Source organism: Gobio gobio, assembly GCF_949357685.1.
Source record: "Gobio gobio genome assembly, chromosome: 10".
Classification (NCBI taxonomy): domain Eukaryota; kingdom Metazoa; phylum Chordata; class Actinopteri; order Cypriniformes; family Gobionidae; genus Gobio; species Gobio gobio.
In genome coordinates, this window is record NC_137116.1 from 23,111,630 (window position 1) to 23,130,823 (window position 19,194).

General features: G+C 39.7%; 1 protein-coding gene across 1 annotated transcript in view; it reads right to left on the reverse strand.

Annotated features, from left to right (window-relative positions):
- Positions 1–19,194, reverse strand: part of LOC307132143 (dematin-like) — a 66,408-nt gene that overhangs the window by 8,226 nt on the left and 38,988 nt on the right. Inside the window, exons 3-9 of the mRNA XM_079826310.1 lie at positions 8,719–8,766; positions 8,502–8,582; positions 6,131–6,268; positions 4,571–4,615; positions 932–994; positions 183–321; positions 32–76 (exon numbers count right to left, since the gene is read on the reverse strand). Of these exons, the coding sequence (XP_079682436.1) occupies positions 32–76; positions 183–321; positions 932–994; positions 4,571–4,615; positions 6,131–6,268; positions 8,502–8,582; positions 8,719–8,733 (526 nt within the window). The 5' untranslated portion in view covers positions 8,734–8,766. The remainder of the gene's footprint in view (positions 1–31; positions 77–182; positions 322–931; positions 995–4,570; positions 4,616–6,130; positions 6,269–8,501; positions 8,583–8,718; positions 8,767–19,194) is intronic.

Below are 19,194 nucleotides of genomic sequence, written 5' to 3' on the forward strand. Positions count from 1 at the left end.
CTGATATAAGAGCAGTACTGATATTTCATACCATGTTTATATATAGGTGGCTTCTTGAATATGTTGGTTCCATTGTCTGGAAGGAAAAGGAAAAAAGGAAAATGAAAAAGGTTGTTACGGCTTAGTGTGTGATGGTGCCTGAGGTTTCATGGCTGTGTTTGAGATGGGCTGTAGTACCGAACCTGGCCTGTGAAAGTGCTGTTGCTGATGTGGGAGTTTTGTGCTGACGGTGATGCTTTTACTCAGCTGTGTGGAGGCAGGAGATGAGCTGCCCGATGACTTGGGCTCTGACCAATCCTGCACATCCTTTGATAGACTGTTCTGGAATTACACATAGAATGACTGTGTGATTAAGAAGCATGCAGAGAGACTCTAAAGCAGATAATAAAATAGTTTGATCTTTGAACATGGTAAAATATTTGTGATTCAAGGCCACTGGTGGTTTATTGCTTCAAAACTGGGTTTTCAAAAATAAAAAATATGTGATGTTATCTACTGTGTTATTTCAAAAACTTTCTTTCATTTCATATTTTGTTTGATTTATATGTGTTGTATATGTATTTAGGAACACCTTGACTACTAAAATGTACTAAAATCTAATTTATTCCTGTGATGGCAAAGCTGCATTTTCAGCAGTCTCCAGTGTCACATGATCCTTCAGAAATCATTCTAACATTCTGTTTAAGAAACAGTTCTTATTATTATTGTGGCGGAGGGGGCGTGGTTTTGCGAGGTCTGTAGCGGGAGAGAGCGGAGCCGAGCGGTGAGTAAGTATCAATGATGATTTTTTTTTTTGTGCTGTTTAGGATTTATTTTTAAACTGATACTTTTTTCATGATTCTTTGATATATAGAAAGAATTTTTTTGAAATAGAAATCTTTAACATTACAAATGTCTTTACTGACAGTTTTTGATCAAAAATCATACTGACCCCAAACGATTGAACGGTAGTGTAAATGTAGAACATCTTGGTTACGGATGTAACCCTCGTTCCCTGAGGAGGGAATGGAGACGTAACGTTAGTGACTAATGAATGGGGGATTCGCTTAGAAGCCAATCATCTTTGAGAATTCAAAAACGCCCAATGGCAGTGCCAATGCCATGGGAATATGGAATTTTCATACATAACTCCGCCCCACCTTGTGGGTATATAAGGAAGTACATGGGCAATATCGCATTATGTTACCTGCTGAGGAGCCAAGACTGAACTCCCGGCCGTTCCAGCAGTACAGCGGATGTGGCAAAGGGACGTTACATCTCCGTTCCCTCCTCAGGGAACGAGGGTCACATCCGTAACCGAGATGTTCCCTTTCGTTCAGTCACTACGACGTAACGTTAGTGACAAACGAATGGGGGTCCCAATATAATCACGCCACTCGGCTGTCTTCCAGTGTCCTGCGTAAGTGCGAGTGCCCTGTCGTAAGACTAGTACGGACGAAGGACTCCCACTTAACACAGGAATACCAAGGTACACTGGGAAGCATATTCCAGTGGAGATATGCCAGAATGCCTACCCGTTGGGAGGACTTAGAGAGTACACATATGACCCGCTAAGGGCTGCATATGGAGAACTCTGGGGTACCAGCCGAAGGTGGATTTTTAACCCCAGGGGTGGCAGGGACTTGCCAAGGTCGTGCTGACTTACCTTTTTGTTCTCCAAGAGGTCGTGGTAGGCAAATATTGCGGCCACGTAAACTTTAAGGGTGGAGGGAGACAGCCTTCGCTCCAACCCTTCTTGGAGGAACGAGAGCACAGACCCGATCGGGCATTTCCAGGGGTCTTCTTGGCAGGAAGAACACCAGGTGACGAAGAGGTTCCACTTCAACGCATAGGCATGCCAAGTGGACTCTGCCCTAGCGGAAGGGATGGTAGCCACCACCGTAGGTGGTAGGGTACTCAAATCTGCTGCATCCCGTCCAGGAGCCACACGTGGAGGTTCCAAAGATCGGGACACGGGTGCCAAAGGGTGCCCCGTCTCTGAGTAAGGAGGTCGCGTCTCAGTGGAATAGGCCAGGGAGAGGCTGTCGCAAGGAGTAAGAGTTCGGGGAACCAGGTCCGGCCGTGCCAGTACGGGGCGACCAGAAGGACCTGCTCCTTGTCCTCCCTGATCTTGCACAAAGCTGTGCAAGAAGGCTCACTGGGGGAAACGCATATTTGCGTAGTTGTAGATAGTTGCGTAGATTGGGGAGTGGCAGAGGGGACTCTCTCTTCTCACGGAGATCACTGAGTCTCGACCGCGACATCGCGATGGTCACGTTCCCGCAGTGGGAACATGACACATCCACAAACACTGCCCGAACATGCTGAAGCCCAAACACGTCGAGCAGTGAATGTGCCCATAGACAGCAACGGAGATCGATCGCACCCGGAAGCGCGCGGGCGAGCCGTCTTGAAAAAGACGTGCCACGCGCAAGCTCTTTTTGTGAGAGGAAAGCTCTGCAGAGTGCCGAAGCGCCCAGGGAAACACACACACAGCTGTTGCAGATCACTGCACAGATCAGCAGGTAGGCAATGTGAGAACGCTGGAACACGCCATCACACCAACACCCTGGAGAACCGCTCGTCTCGAAGACTGAAGAGAGGACTTCAGAATTCAGGCTTGCAGGAGTGAAGAGATGCTCTTGGCTCCGATGCAGAAACATAATGTGATATTGCCCACGTACTTCCTTATATACCCACACGGTGGGGCGGAGTTACGTATGCAAATTCCGCATGCCCATGGCATTGGCACTGCCATTGGGCATTTTTGAATTCTCGAAGATGATTGGCTTCTAAGCGAAACCCCCATTCGTTAGTCACTAACATTACGTCGTAGTGACTGAACGAAAGGGAACTTAATTTATTCATTTAAAAAGTCTTATAATAGTGTAAAAATAATTTTTACATTTTTAAAAGTCTCTCAATTAATGTGTGTTCATGTACAGTATACATTATAATAATTAGTAAGGAATTAGGAAAATTCTGTTTTAAACGGCTTCAGCTGGAATTCAGACCACAGAAAACCGCTTGACATGGTAGTTCCTAAGATTCAATAGAAGTTACATTTTTAAACATTGTATTTTTTATCATCATTTTTTGACAGAATTTGAATAGGTGTTCCTAAATACATACACAGCTGTTCAAAAGTTTTTGATCGGTAAGATTTTTAATGTTTTTAGAAGAAGAAAAACTGTAATATTGTGAAATATTATTAAAATGTTAAAATAACTGTTTTCTATTTGAATGTATTTTTTTATTTATTTCTGTGATGCAAAGCTGAATTTTCAGCATCACTACTAGTATCACATCACATGATCCTTCAGAAATCATTCTAATATGAAGATTTGCTGCTCAAGAAACATTTATGATTATTATCAATGTTGAAAACAGTTGTGTAAAAAAAAAATTCTCAGGATTCTCTGATGAATAGAAAGTTCAAAAGAACAGCATTTATTTTAAATAGAATCTTTTGCAACATTATAAATGTCTTTACTGTCACTTTTGATCAGTTTCATGCATCCTTGCTCAATAAATTAAATAATTTATTTCAAGCCCCCCCCTTGAACGGTAGTACAATGTTGCAAAACCTTTACATTTTAGTTAAATACTGTTTGAACTTTCTATTCATTAAAGAATCCTGAAAGATTTCTGAAGGATCATGTGACACTAGTAGTGATATACCCTATTCATTAACAACATGTAATCTTATTTCTGTGCCATAGTTATTAAATTGATTAATAATAGATAGTTAGCTAATCTGTGTGCTTTGTATATGTGCATTTCTGAAATGCATAACATGTACAAATCAATTTAAATTGTAATGTAGATGCATTTTCTGTGAAGCTGCTTTGAAACGATATGTATCGTGAAAAGCGCTATACAAATAATTTTGAATTGAACTGAATGCTGAAAATTCAGCTTTGCATCACAGAAATACATTTTAAAATATATTAAAATAGAAAAGTTATTTTACATTTTAATATTTCACAATATTACTGATTTTTGTATTTGAATCAAATAAATGCAGCCTGGGTGATCATAAGAGACTTCTTTTAAAAACATTACAAATCTTACCGATCAAAAACTTTTGAACGGCAGTGTATATCACATATAAATCAAACAAAATATGAAATGAAAGTTTTTGAAATAACACAGTTGATAACATCACAGTTTATAATTTAAATATATTAAAAACATAAATTGAAAAATAGAAAACAGTTATTTTAAATAAATAGAAAACAGTTATTTTGTTTTTATTTACTGTTATTACTGTATTTCTGATCAAATAAATGCAGCCCTGGTGAGCATAAGAGACTTCTTACAAAACATTAAAAAATATCACAACTCCAAACTTTTGAACAGTAGTGTACATAATTTGTAACCTAAATGTCTATGTTATTTGTGAACTGCCCTTTTTTCATTACACAACAATTACTTTCGGTCCTCTAATCTGATTTGACAAGCATCATTGCAAGCGTGCTGATAAAATATAAACAGCATATAAACCTGTCATTCAGATGACATATATTAGACTGCGTATGACTTATTTGTCATTTTAACCTCACAGAAAGACATGTACTATGCAACTTACCTCTGGAGATGGAGGAGGGGAGATAGAGCGAGGAGATAATGACCTCTAGAGAGAGAAAAAGACAGTGAGGTCAGTTGTTGGCAGTAAGTGAGATATCCAGGCATTTCCACAGACAGGTTTACAGAGTTAATGAAGTGTAAAGCTTCCATTACAGCGAAACAAAAAAGGAAATTACAGTGGGAGAGCCGAACTAACATGACATGTGTGTTTGTGTTTATGTACTGATCTCTGTCCAGGCGCTCTGATGGCGAGACATCACATCCACCAGGAAACTAATCAGTGAACACATCACACACGCTGACAGACAGCCATGTAAGGGGCCCAAAGTGTGCCAAGAAAATATCCCCCACCCCATTAAAAGTCTGAACTGTTCATACAAGGCAGGATATATCCATGCTTTCATGTTGTTTATGCTAAATTCTGACCCTACCATCTAAATGTCGCAGCAGAAATCGAGACCAGGCAATATTTTTCCCTCTTCCAGTGTCCAATTTTGGTGAGCCTGTGCAAACTGTAGCCTTAGTTTCCTGTTATTAGCTGAAAGGAGTGGCACCAGTGTGTCTTCTGCTGCTGTAGCTCATCTGCTTCGAGGTTCGATGTATTGAGTGTTCAGAGATGCTCTTCTGCATACCTCAGTTGTAACGAGTGGTTATTTTAGTTACTATTGCCTTTCTATCAGCTCGAACCAGTCTAGCCATTCTCCTCTGACATCTGGCACCAACAAGGCATTTTCGCCCACAGAACTGCCACTCATATTTTGTCTTTTTTTTCTCGAACATTCTCAGTAAATCCTAGAGTTGTGTATGAAAATCCCAGTAGGTCAGCAGTTTCTGACCAGCCTTTCTGGCACCAACAACCATGTCACGTTGAAAGTCACTTAAATCACCTTTCTTAACCATTCTGATGCTCAGTTTGAACTTCAGCAGATCGTCTTGACCATGTCTACATGCCTAAATGCATTGAATTGCTAACATATGATTTGCTGATTAGATATATGTGTTAACGAGCAATTGAACAGATATACAGTCAAACCAAAAATGATTCAGACACCAGGTATAATTTTTTACTAGTGGGTGCAGAACACATAGTTCATTTATGTAAGCGAGGATAGCAAAATAAAGTAAACTGTGACATATTGTCCCCAAAAATTCTTCAAACAGTGGACCAGTAAAATTGATAGAAAATTTGGGGCCAAAATTATTCAGACACTTTGACTTGACCATGTTTTGCGTACTTATTTTTTCTTGAATTGCTAATGCGACCTTTTACACCACAGACAGAACAAATTAAGCATTGCTTGGTAATTGGTTGACCTAAACTGGTATTATCTAATTGTGTACTTAAATTTAACAGCTGATTGGTTGATTGTAATTAATTACATACCTTTCTATCAAAGTTATCTGACATTATCAAGATGAATTTGTTCTGACACAATTTAAACTCTGAGTTCTTGTCATAAGTTGTTACCATTTTCTAAACTATAGCGATTAAACTGTGATAATGCGAGAAAATGTTGAAGGTGTCTGAATACATTTTGGTTTGACTGTATAATAAACATACCTCTGAGCGATCCATTGGTGAGTAGCTGAAGTGGGGCTCATACATCATCAGGTCAGGCCTCTCTATGTCTAGAATAGCCTTGTCTTTAGGTATAGCTGCTAGATCCTTATATCCAATCACTTGATTGTCCATTTTGGCCTGTAGACACCCAAAATAGAAATGGAATAGGGGAAATGATTGACAACCTCAAAGACATAAAGTGCATCTCAATCAGCTCGCTAGCTTCCTAGGTCGTGAATCATATTTGTGTACACGATTCAGGCACTGGTAAGGACCTTGGCTCACTACACATTGGGACACTGATGGTGACATGACAACATCCTTATTTTATATTGTCACTACTAGATTTTATGAATAACAGCAGAAATCAAGCGTAGCATTAGTTCTGGCAGGTCACGTCAGCCAAGCTCACATCAGCTAACTCTCAGCTGATCCACGTCTACCTATTGGAATACAATGCCTATCTATCACAGTGTCTCTCTATATAAGGCACATTCAGTGTTATCAGCAACTTTACTGTGTTGCTCAGGAACTAATAAAACAGTGTTCAGAATTCGGCGGGCAAAACCACATAATCTCATGAAAGGAATTTATTCCCCACACGGATTTCACCTCAGATTCCAGCTGCTTGTTTTGGAAGTGACCTGAGTTAGCATTTCTTCTCACATCACTGCATTATTGACTCTCCTATTTCAGAGGGACATGCTGCTCCTTTCCAAAATGTCTTATTCTTGTCTGTCGGTCTGTCTTTTCCAGTATTCCAGTACATTCCAATTTTTCGCTGTCAGTTCGTATTTGGGGGGTCAGCATATGGTTTTGGTTTGGGGGGTTATCGATGCTCTGCCTGCTCTTATCCATGCTTGGCTGCATGGATGGGCAGGGAGTTCTTGCCTACAACAGAATCATACCGCCAATCCAAACTGTATGCTAATTGTCAATCATCTTTGACGATAGTGGTCCTGACAGAAATCAAGCGTATAGCGTTAGTTCTGGCTAGTCAAGTCAGTCAAGCTTGCATCTGCTTGACTCCCTGTTCCCTGTTCTGTTGATTATCCTCCCTTATTTATTTAGGCCCTCAGTTCTCCCAGTTCTTTGTTCGGTGTTGTCGTTAATTTACATGGTTGTTCGGATATATTTCCTATGTTCTCCTAAGTTTCTAAGTATTGCAATTAAAGTCTGATTCTGCTTAATTCTCCATCATCGTGACTTTAGCACAGCTGAAGGGAAGAAGCTAAAAAAGTGAACTTAAATTAAGTTATAGATGTTAAAGTTGATTGTTATGAAAAATAAAATGTTAAATACTATTTTTTTATATGAAATGTATATTTTCCAAAACATGATTTACTCTAAAACTGTGAGAAAATAAAAGCCATACATCTAAACAAGTTGTGTTCCAAATTTGAGGTTTAATATCGCAAAAAAATAGCTTAGTTGGGCATTGTACCAAACATTTAAAGTAGATGAATCTGTTTCCGATTCATTTTCAGTGTGGTCACTACAAGTGTGACTGTTTTCAGGACCAATTAATGTTTATCATGTATATGATTTTTTTTTCCATGTGTACCTGGCTGTCACGGTTCATGGATTCACCGTCTCGCCCTCACGTGGTGCGTGCTGGTGTGTGTGTATGTGTGTGTGTGGGCGTTGCTTGTTAGCGGCTGATTACAGATCAGCACCAGTTGTTCCATATGTAGCGTCCTATTTAATGTCTGTGTGAACGTGTCCAGTTTGTCAGATCGTTTCAGGCTCGCTTGTGTCCTCGTCAGAGCGCTTCAGCTCGCTCTCAGTGTCCTGAGGTTTTGGTGGTTCGGTGTTCCCTGTGTCAGGCTTCTCTGGATCTTCTAGGATCATCTGTTGCTTATTGCGTCCCTGTGTTACCAAGCCTGTCTCTGCTTCCCTCACCCTGAGAGATCCTGCACGATCTGCACCAGTTTCTTCACATGAGAATTCCTGCGCGATCTACACTTACTGAGCTTTACCCTTGAGAAATCCTGCACAGTCTACACTTATTGATTCCTCAATAAACTGTTTTCTCTTGCTTTTGGATTCCTTGTATCTTTCTAGCACGACAGCTGACAGAACCAAGTTTGGTACCATTCCGATAAAGTAAAAAGCCAAAACGTAAAATGTTTTGGTAAAAAATGACAGACGAACACCAGAGGGTTAAAATGACTCCCTGATCAGTGCCCTGACTACTGAACTAAGGAGCTGATTGAGACGCACCCATAAATATGCCATGAAAATCTTTCTTTTGCCTTGAAAGAACTTAATTTGTTGTTGTGCCTAGTTATGTTATCTTACAGTAGGCTTATGCAGTAACATCTGGAAAGCATGCTGAGAATTATATCCCAGCATGCACTGCTATACACACCACTATAGTGACTGCTGGGGATCCAGGAACACCTCCTGCACGTAGAGAACAAACAGTGCCCGGGGAGGTATGGGCAGATTGCTGTTTGCATACACACACACAGGTCAAAGGTCAAACATTACATTACTCTTTTTATTGGTTTTATGATTAACTATTATCATATTTTATTATGAACAAATAAGAAATCTACTTAAAAACAACATTTGCTTTTAATTACCTTATGCAGCATCATTTTGAAAGAGAAAGCGCTCCCTTTATGGGGTCACTGTGGAAAGAGAAGAAACGTAGATGAGAACAAGGCTTTAGATGGATGTCAATGGCCTCTAAAAGACTCAATGCAGATCTACGTCAAGTCAGATTATTTAAAAGAGAGTCTGAGATTTTATGTGACTTTACATGAGTGTACTGTATGTATGCAGATAAAGTTGGATATAATGTAGGCTATATCCAACTTTATATAGAGAGATAATAGTTTACATTTTGTGATGATATAATCACTTAGCCGAGAATTGTGTGACCAGGATTGATTTATCGATGCTTTCCAACATCACCTTCACCGACTTTAAGTCAAAAGAACCTAGCAGGTTCCAGAAAGTTGCTAATACACACAAAGTACAGAAAAGTCAGCAGTGCAATGACCTTAAAAGCTTCTGCAGTCAATAGACAATGAGCAAAATGACAGTGTTTCTCTGGGCTTTTCAGATGGATTGCAATACAAAAGCTTTATTCTAGCATCATGTGAGTCTTTTGTATTCTACTGAAAAGAACACATTTCTCACTCCTTTGAAAAAATAACCCTGCAGCATGCTTGTACAATAAAACACTGCTAATAATAAAGGAAGTGACTGTATGGTTCATATCAGAAATACAGATAAATATGCTCATGGAGATCTTGTCAACTTAATGGTTCCCATTATGGAGCCAGACCATGTCAGTGTGAGGGTTTTTAAAATGGACAGAGGTCTAAATGGATTTATCTGGCTAATGTATTCAATTAAAAGCTCAGTGAGCGGTCTTGGCTGTATTGTCAGTTTCAGATTATGTCTGTTCTGGATTTGTCAAAGAAAAAAAACAAACAATCAATGCATAGTCAAACCAATAGGAAATACATTACATAATCTCTTTTGTATCACTTTTGATACTCATTTTGTATCACATTTGAAGCTGGTCAAGTGCTGGTCCTAAGCAACTAGCTCCAGCTCAGGACCAGCTTATAACCAGCTCAGGAGGACCATCTTAAACAAGCTCATGTCCAACTAAGGACCAGCTTAAACCAGCTCAAACACATGACGGGCGGCAATAATATCGCAAGAAAAGCCTGACGTGTACTGACAACTGCATTATTAAACCGCATTTTCTTCAATACAATGTTAAAGCAAGTGTCCAGTCAGTTTCATTCATAATGTTTCTACTTCATGTAACATGACCGTTCATACTGGAGTGAAGCCATTCTCATCATTTGATTGGGGGAAACATTTCTGAGGGCGTGGTGAGCTTGTGCCAGGGGCGCGGATAGTGAGACGTTGGAGGTACCATCCTACGAGGGCCGCACTTTGGCGGTTTTACACCATATTTTATAGAATTAAAACACTTTATACTCAAATGTCAAAACACTTATTGCACAAACAGTAGGCCTATTTAGTACCAAAAGATCTCCTCAAAATATTAAATAATTTTTATTGAACTAAAATATAGGCTATTTATTTAAAAAAATTGTTAAGATGTGTGGTCACATTTGACCACCAATGAGTGTATGACCAATTAGTAAGGAATACCTGAGGGCTAAATACAATAAAAACATTAACATTAATGTTAACAATGTTGCATCTCCACCACTCTCCATAATATAATGATACTGTAAATGTGGTTGACGTAATAATCAATGCACACTATGCTCAACCAAAAATTGCTGCAAACACCTGTATGGTTAAGCTGTTGTGTATCCGCTTAAAGGCGGCATGAAATCAAATTTTACAATTCGTATTTTTATATTTAATATTGTAGTGTTTACTATAACTGATTTATCTGTGCACTTCATTATTTTTTTAAAATTCATTTAGCCTTATAATCTTTAATCAAATATGTTAACTTTCCCTCCCCCATGAAACGACTTCTCTTCTCTCCCGGTCATGTGCTATGGCGCGAGGGCGGGGTTATCGCCCCGTGTCGTTTCTGCACCGCCTCTCAGAAACCTGTCACTGATCGTAGCAATATGGTGGTTAGGTGCATTTTTCTTGGTGTACACAAAACCTTCTTCAAGAAGGACTTGAGGCAAAAAGAGAGAAATATATGAGAAATAAAAGCTTTTTTTATGTAAAAATTACTCAATATAGTCGGACAAACAGCTTGTCGTGACGGCTCGCATGCAGCGTGTGTGAACGCGCTTATGGCGCGCCCCCCTTCTAAGGGAGAGCTGAGAAAAAAACTTTTACAGAAATAAAGCCATAAAAGGCTTAAAATGAGTGAAATCTGTAGCATAAACCAGCGAAAAGTGAGGAAATATGCTCAGTAACATATGTAGAAAAGATTTAGAGAGAAAATACATTTATTTAAGAGATAGATCGAGTTTTTCTCCACAACTGAGTGCAAACTTCAAATCTGCTTCCATTTTGTTAGCAACGCCCAACTTCCAACGATCCAATCAATTCCCGAAGGATGAAATCAAGCCTCGCCCTACATTTTTTTCTAATTTCAGAAGCTGTTTCACTCGGATATACGTCACAATAAGGAGAAAAAGACGATCTCAACTTCCGTTTCACGCCGACTTTAAGCCATTCAAATGTATTGACCATTGACACACCGCTAGAAGTATTGAGCGCTCCGGGAACCACGTGACCGCCGCGAGATCCAATTGACAAACATGTTTGGGCCCACCTCAGGAAAAAGAAAACTACAAATTAACTCCACTTCATCTGTGAAGTTCAGTTGAGTTTTAGACTTTTCCAGCAGAGCTTTGAGGTGCAGAATGGCTAGCTGCTGCTCATTGTCCATGTAGACTGGCACACGTGGCTTTGGGGGGAACCACTTTGGTTTCCCATTGAGAACATCCTGTGGGGCAAACCCTCCATCTGACATTAATTCAATTTATAGTTTTAAGATAAAACGTAATTTAAAAAAAAGGTCAAACTGTAAATCTGATTAAATAATTAATGATGACATTCTTTGATATTAACACACTCAATGTATTTAATTTGTCTACCTTAATTTTAATCGGATTTTACAATGGCTTGTCTACAAAAAGTCCAAGGTAAAAGGCTAGCTAAGCTATTAAAAATATTTTCGGGAAAAAACTATCTTTACAAATATTAAATTAGCTATTCATGTTGGTGTATCGATGAGCTGTAAAGTGGTTTGATTAAAGGTCCCATGGCATGGCATTTTGCTATTATTTTATAATGTTTCCTGAGGTGTACTTATATTGTTAGTATGATTTTTACATCATAAAATGTCATAATTTAGAAATAAAAGGCATTTTTTCAATACTGCTGTTTGCCCTGTGGCTGAAGGCCCTGTTTCAAGAGGCGTGTCTGCTGTGAGACTTCAGTAAAAACGCCCACTGTTGTGATTGGCTGACATCTTTGCATTTTAAATGAGCGGAGGGGGCGTGGTTTAACGAGGTCTACGAGGCAGGCACGAGCAGGCACCAGCTGCTGCCAGAGAGATGGATGGACCTGAGTTCACTTCACATCAGTTCTGTCAGTCTCAGCTCAGTGAACTGTTGTAGTTACAGCATATACTTCAGGTTATTAGTCTATTTCTAGTCGGAGGGACTGACACTCATGTCAGAAAGTTAGTAACTTTAGCAAATTATGGATCAGCGCTGACTGGAGACGCGAACCGTTTAGAACGATTCAGTCCAATTTGGTGAACTGATTCGGTTCACTAAAAAGAACCGGTTCAAAAGAAAGGTCGTTCGCGAACCGGACATCACTAATGTACCAGAGAAGGAGCTCAGCGATTGCTAACAAAGTTATTTATAGTAACTACTGAGTTATGAGAGCGCTGTCAGTCAGCGCGAGTTTATTGTGTTTGTATCTGAGAGTTCTGAATAAACACGAGTCCCAGTCACACCGAGTCCGTCTTCATCATTATTACCAACTTTGTAACACATGCAATGTACCATTACAGCTGTCGAGATGAATGAGTTATGCTGTAATTTATAATAATATCTTCAGTATTACTCAGAAGTCTAGTTTCAAATATAATTCCTTCGAAGTTTTGGTGCTTTATGTAACGCTATGTAGTGTACATGATAAAACCCGTTCAACATTTGTGTTAGCTACTGTATACAGGCCACCTGGGCATAATACAGACTTTATCAAAGAATTTGCTGATTTTCTATCAGAGTTAGTACTGGCCGTAGATAAAGTACTAATTGTTGGTGATTTTAATATCCATGTTGACAACGGAAAAGACGTATTGGGATTAGCATTTAAAGACACACTAAACTCTATTGGAGTTAGGCAACACGTGTCAGGAGCCACTCATCGCCATAATCATACTTTAGACCTAATATTGTCACATGGAATAAATGTTGATACCGTTGAAATTCTGCAGCAGAGCGATGACATCTCAGATCATTACTTAGTATCATGTATACTTAATTTAGCTAAGGTTGCAAAGCTGCCCCCTCGCTTTAAAAATGGCAGGACAATCACTGCCGCTACTAAAGATTGCTTTTTAAATAATCTCCCTCATCAGTATCATCTGCTCAGCATCCCAGATAGTATAGAAGAACTCGATGTTGCAACAGAAACTATTGACTCTCTCTTTTGCAGTACTTTAGACACAGTTGCTCCTCTGCGCTTAAAGAAGATTAAAGAAAATAGTCCAACGCCGTGGTACAACGAGCACACCCGGGCCCTTAAAACAGCAGCCAGAAAAATGGAGCGCAGCTGGAAGAAAACAAAATTAGAGGTATTTCGTAATTCGTGGAAAGAGCACATGATCACATACAGAAAGGCTGTAAAAACTGCTAGATCTGCTTATTTCTCAACTCTCTTGGAAGAAAACAAACACAACCCAAGGTATTTATTCGATACAGTGGCTAAATTAACCAAAAATAAAGCTTCAACTTCTGATGATTGTAAACAGCACAGCAGTAATGACTTTATGAACTTCTTCACATGTAAGATTGATAATATTAGGAAAAAAAATTTAACCATGCAGCCGTCTAATACAGCATCACATCAGACAGAGCATTGTAGTGTCACTGAGGAAAAATTACACTCATTCACTGCTATAGGAGAAGAAGAATTGGCTAAACTCGTTAAATCATCAAAATCGACAACATGTATGCTCGACCCTATACCAACTAGGCTATTAAAAGAGATGCTACCAGAGGTCATAGATCCTCTTCTTAATATCATTAATTCATCTTTGTCATTAGGATATGTACCGAAAACTTTTAAGTTGGGAATTATTAAACCACTTATTAAAAAACCGCAACTTGATCCTACAGATTTAGTCAATTATAGACCAATCTCAAATCTACCCTTTCTGTCAAAAATACTTGAAAAGGCAGTGTCTTCACAATTATGTTCCTTTTTAGAAAGAAATGGTATCTGTGAGGATTTCCAGTCAGGATTTAGACCGTATCATAGCACTGATACTGCTCTCGTCAGAGTTACAAATGATTTGCTCTTATCATCCGATCGTGGCTGTATCTCTCTATTAGTGTTACTCGATCTTAGCGCTGCATTTGATACTATCGACCACAACATTCTTTTGAATAGACTCGAAAATTATGTAGGTATTAGTGGAATTGCATTATCATGGTTTAAATCATACCTATGCGACCGTTATCAGTTTGTAGTAGTAAATGAAGATATGTCACACCGATCGCAAGTTCAGTATGGAGTACCGCAAGGCTCAGTGCTAGGACCGCTACTCTTCACCCTGTACATGCTACCACTGGGAGATATCATTAGGAAGCATGGCGTTAGTTTTCATTGTTATGCTGACGATACTCAGCTCTATATTTCTTCACGCCCTAAAGAAACTTACCAATTCACAAGATTAACGGAATGCATAGCTGATATAAAACATTGGATGACTGGTAATTTCCTGCAACTCAATTCAGAAAAAACTGAATTTTTAATTATTGGACAAAAAAGCTCCACAAGTAGTAACCTAGAATACTGTCTAACACTTGATGGCTGTTCTGTCAAGTCCTCGTCGTCAGTGAGGAACCTGGGTGTGCTCTTTGATACCAATCTTTCGTTTGAAAGCCACGTTTCTAGCATCTGTAAAACTGCTTTCTACCATCTTAAAAATATATCTAAATTACGGCACATGCTCTCAATGCAAAATGCTGAACAGTTAGTTCATGCGTTCATGACCTCAAGGTTAGATTATTGTAATGCTCTACTGGGTGGTTGCCCTGCTCGCTTAATAAATAAACTCCAGCTGGTCCAAAACGCAGCAGCTCGAGTTCTTACTAGAACCAGGAAGTATGACCATATTAGCCCAGTTCTGTCAACACTGCACTGGCTGCCTATTAAACATCGCATAAATTTTAAAATCTTACTTATTACTTACAAAGCACTAAATGGTTTAGCTCCCCAATACTTGAGCGAGCTCTTAACATATTATACTCCATCACGTCTACTGCGGTCTCAAAATTCTGGCCAGTTGATCATACCGAGAATATCCAAATCAACTGCAGGCGGTCGATCGTTTTCCTATTTAGCACCTAAACTCTGGAACAGTCTTCCTAACATTGTTCGGGAAGCAGACACACTCTGTCAGTTTAAATCTAGACTAAAAACACATCTCTTTACTGTGGCATACACATAAAACACTTTTTCAATGAAATGATTGTTAGGCTGCATTAACTAGGTCAGCCGGAACCGGGAACACTTCCCATAACACCTGATGTACTCGTTACATCATCAGAAGAATGGCATCTACGCTAATGTTAGTCTCTCTGTTTTATCCCGAGGTTTACTGCAGTCAGCTGGATCCGGGCCGTATCCAGATCAGATGGTGGACCTGCGCCCAGAGAAGACCAACACAGGACCCCGAAGTGTCTGGGAGACCGTGTTTAGACTCCCCCTGAAACTGCCTCATCGACACGGCATCTCAATAAACCCGTCTCTTGCGTGTTGCCTCCGATCATTCGAATATTGCACTTTAATAATTATTTAATCAACATCATCCTCAATAAACCCGTCTCCAGCATGTTGCCCCCGGTCCCTTGAATATTCTGATCTATTATGACCTCCGAGCTGTAAAACTGCCAGAATAATAATAATAATACGCTGTTTGTTAATTGGCCAGAGGAGAACTGGCACCCCGACTGAGCCTGGTTTCTCCCAAGGTTTATTTTTCTCCATTAGGTCACCTAATGGGGTTTTGGTTTCCTTGCCACTGTTGCCTCTGGCTTGGCGTGCTCAGTTGGGGACACTAAATTTTTCAACTAAACATCGAAATACATCTAAATAATAAACTAAATTAACCATTTAAACTAAATTACTGATCAAATTATTGATCTAAAGCCCACACTGTCACTGTATGATACTTGAAATTTTTCCAGAATGGCTATACAGCTGAATAAAATTATGCTGCATTATTTTCCTGTTTAACACTGTAAAGCTGCTTTGAAACAATCTACATTGTTAAAAGCGCTATATAAATAAAGTTGACTTGACTTGACATGAGTAAGTGTTGATAATAGCATTATTTTTAGATATGTTCCTATCATATGAAAAGCGTCAGTGCAGCATTGAGTACGCAGCGCAAACAAAGACACAACAGCAGTAATCGAATGTAATCCAGTTTATTGTGGGGAAAGCTGGCTAGCCTAGCCCGGATACCCTCACGCTTACCCCCCTTCTGCTTAATCTCGCGCCGCGTTTGGTGCCTCTGCTGTGGGCCAGATGCAGTACTGGGGGTCGGTGATGTTGAAGGCCGACCGGCCAGTGCAGCCCAAGCTTCGGCGTGTGTGAGGTTTATCTCTAAAGAGATGTGAGTCTGCTGATGTTGAGTGTATGCACATTGTAGAACAGATAGACGCGACGAGGACGTACAAAAACATTGACTCACAACATAGAAAACACGAAAACACCGTTCTGTCGGGAGAGAGAGAAGCCGCAGTGTGTGCACGAATAATAAATAATTAGCTACACATAAGAAATCACTGATCACAGATCAGAAGGAACTGAAAAAAGACTTCTGTTTTCATTTGTACATCCAAACACTGAGAAACTGCCAGCATTCACTCGTTCACAAGCAATGATCTCTCGAGCGTTTGCAAGGGCGTGCCAGATTCTCTTGGTGGAGGAAAGGGAGGTAACCGTTCCTGCTTGGACGTCAAACCAGGAGACTTCAGGATTGGCTAGTCTGGCCTGTCATTTTCTCAAAGGCAGAGAAAGACAGCCAGAACTCGGTTTTACACCGATCAACATTTCTATCCACTTGGGGACAATATTCAGGCTAGGAGAACTCATATTAATTTTGAAAAACCTCATAAAATGAAAATTTCATGCCATGGGACCTTTAAAAAATAAATTTGTTAAATAAATACTCACGTTTCGTCCTTTACATTGCAAAGATGTTTACCCGATCCAATTTGATAGGAGGCGCTGTCTCGAAAAAACGAGGGGTCTGAGAATGCGGGACTGTAGCTGCAGCAGGCTCCGAGTCTGAGCAACAGGAGTCTGGGGCACGTTCAAAGCTCAAACCGATGCGCAACGTTTTGCTACGGTTTCCGTTTGAACGTCATGTTTCCTGGAAACGGTGTCGAATGGTGTGCAACCGGTTTGAGATGCGTTTTATCTCGTTTGGTGGGTGTGTCAAAAATGTCAGCCCAATCAGCAGCAACATGTATATTGCTGCCTTCACGTGCTATCGGAAATTTCCTAATTCCCACTTTAGAAGTCGTGATTACGAGCTTGTTGCATTCAAGTGCTTTGTTGTCGGAGTGAACAGGAATCATGGTGGACACCAGTTTATTCTTGCCTATTTATTGGGAAAATCTTATTAAAACCAACATATACTTGTCCCATGCACTGACAACCATAAACATTCCAGATAGTCCGCTTCTGACGATTCTGTAGCCTAATTTCAGTCAAATGCAGGCTATTTTCGCTGTGTACCAAACATACAATACGCTTCATATGATTATTACATGTAAATACTACATTAATGTCAAGACAATACGACCTAGCTGTTTTTTTTTTGGGACAATAAAACTACACCTGCCACAGCAGTCTAGTTCTCCCCGCCACCATGTTTAAGGCTTATGACACGCCCATCTCGGGAATTGGGGTATCAAAATTATTTCCGAACTTCCCAGTGGTAAACACGACATCAGAGGGCGTTCATGTGCAATTTTTACCTAGGAAACTCGTATTTACGATAATTCCGATAGCACGTGAAGGCAGCATATAAACCACGCGGTATTAAAGAGAAAGCTCACACAATGGGTCGAAGTAAAGTTGTTTACAAATGTGTCCGCTGCAGCTCAGTATGTATACACAACAATTGAAGATCTTAGAAGACATGATTGTCGTAAAAAAAAAAAAGTATACAGTATATATATCAACATGATGATGTATTTATTTATATTTTTAGCTTCATTGCAAGGCAAATTTCATAAATGGTAATTAAGTGATTTACATAAAAATGAGAAAGAAAATACAAGCTATTAAAAAAGTAAGAACTAGAAATAAAATAAAATAAAATAAAATTAGAATTGATTACCAGGAGATAAAAAAAGTTCATTAAATGGGATTGGGATGTTGTCTTTTATTCTGGACGACAAGGGCAGTGATTGCATGTATTTTGCAGTATTAAACATGTATTTATATCGATTTCATCAGGCTCAGAAAATTCCTCAAAAAGAACACAAAGAATGGCCTTCTCAGCTGTCATAGTTGCAATTCTTGAATTGCAACTCATCAGAACAGGGTGTTCAACGCAGCACCGTTTCCGTTTAAAAAAAAACGTTTTGCAACGTTTTGTCAGGGCTGAACGCAGCCCTGTACTTGAGCAACAGCGCAAACTCCATCGGAATATTTTGAACAGCTGAATACTCTATCTCATGATGAAAAAGTAGAGACGATTGTCGACGAAAATTAAGAGAGATTTTATCTTAGTTTTTATTTTATGCAAAACATTTTAGTCTCGTCCTTTTTCGTCGTGTTCATTTAGTCTTAGTCAGCGTTTTTGAACATTGGTGCATTGAAAGTCTCGTCTTCGTCATGGAGAAAAAGGTTGTTGACGACGAACAAATTTAGTCTCGTCTCGTCTGACGAAATAAACACTAATTCAAAACACTATTTAGCTGTGAATATACTGAATGAGTGACATGATGTGAAGGCCAAGTACCTTAACCCATACTCTGAATTTGTCCTTTGCATTTAACCCATCCAATTTAGTGCACACACATTAGGAGCAGAGAGTAGTGAACACACACACACTGCAAACTGTGGACACACACACACGAAACAGTGGGCACTGGGCAGTGGGCAGCCATTTTTCTGCGGCGCCTGGGGAGTGATTGGGGGTTAGGTAGGGCTGTACGATTAATCGAAAAATAACCGAAACCGACATTCAGAACCTCTAACCGACGTATTTTTCCCATGTCGGTTATTTCGGTTTTCACGTGACTCCACACCGTCAGTCACATCAAGTGCAGTTTGCAGGCACACAGAGATGCAGGAGCGGTTATCTGTGTTTATAGATGCCC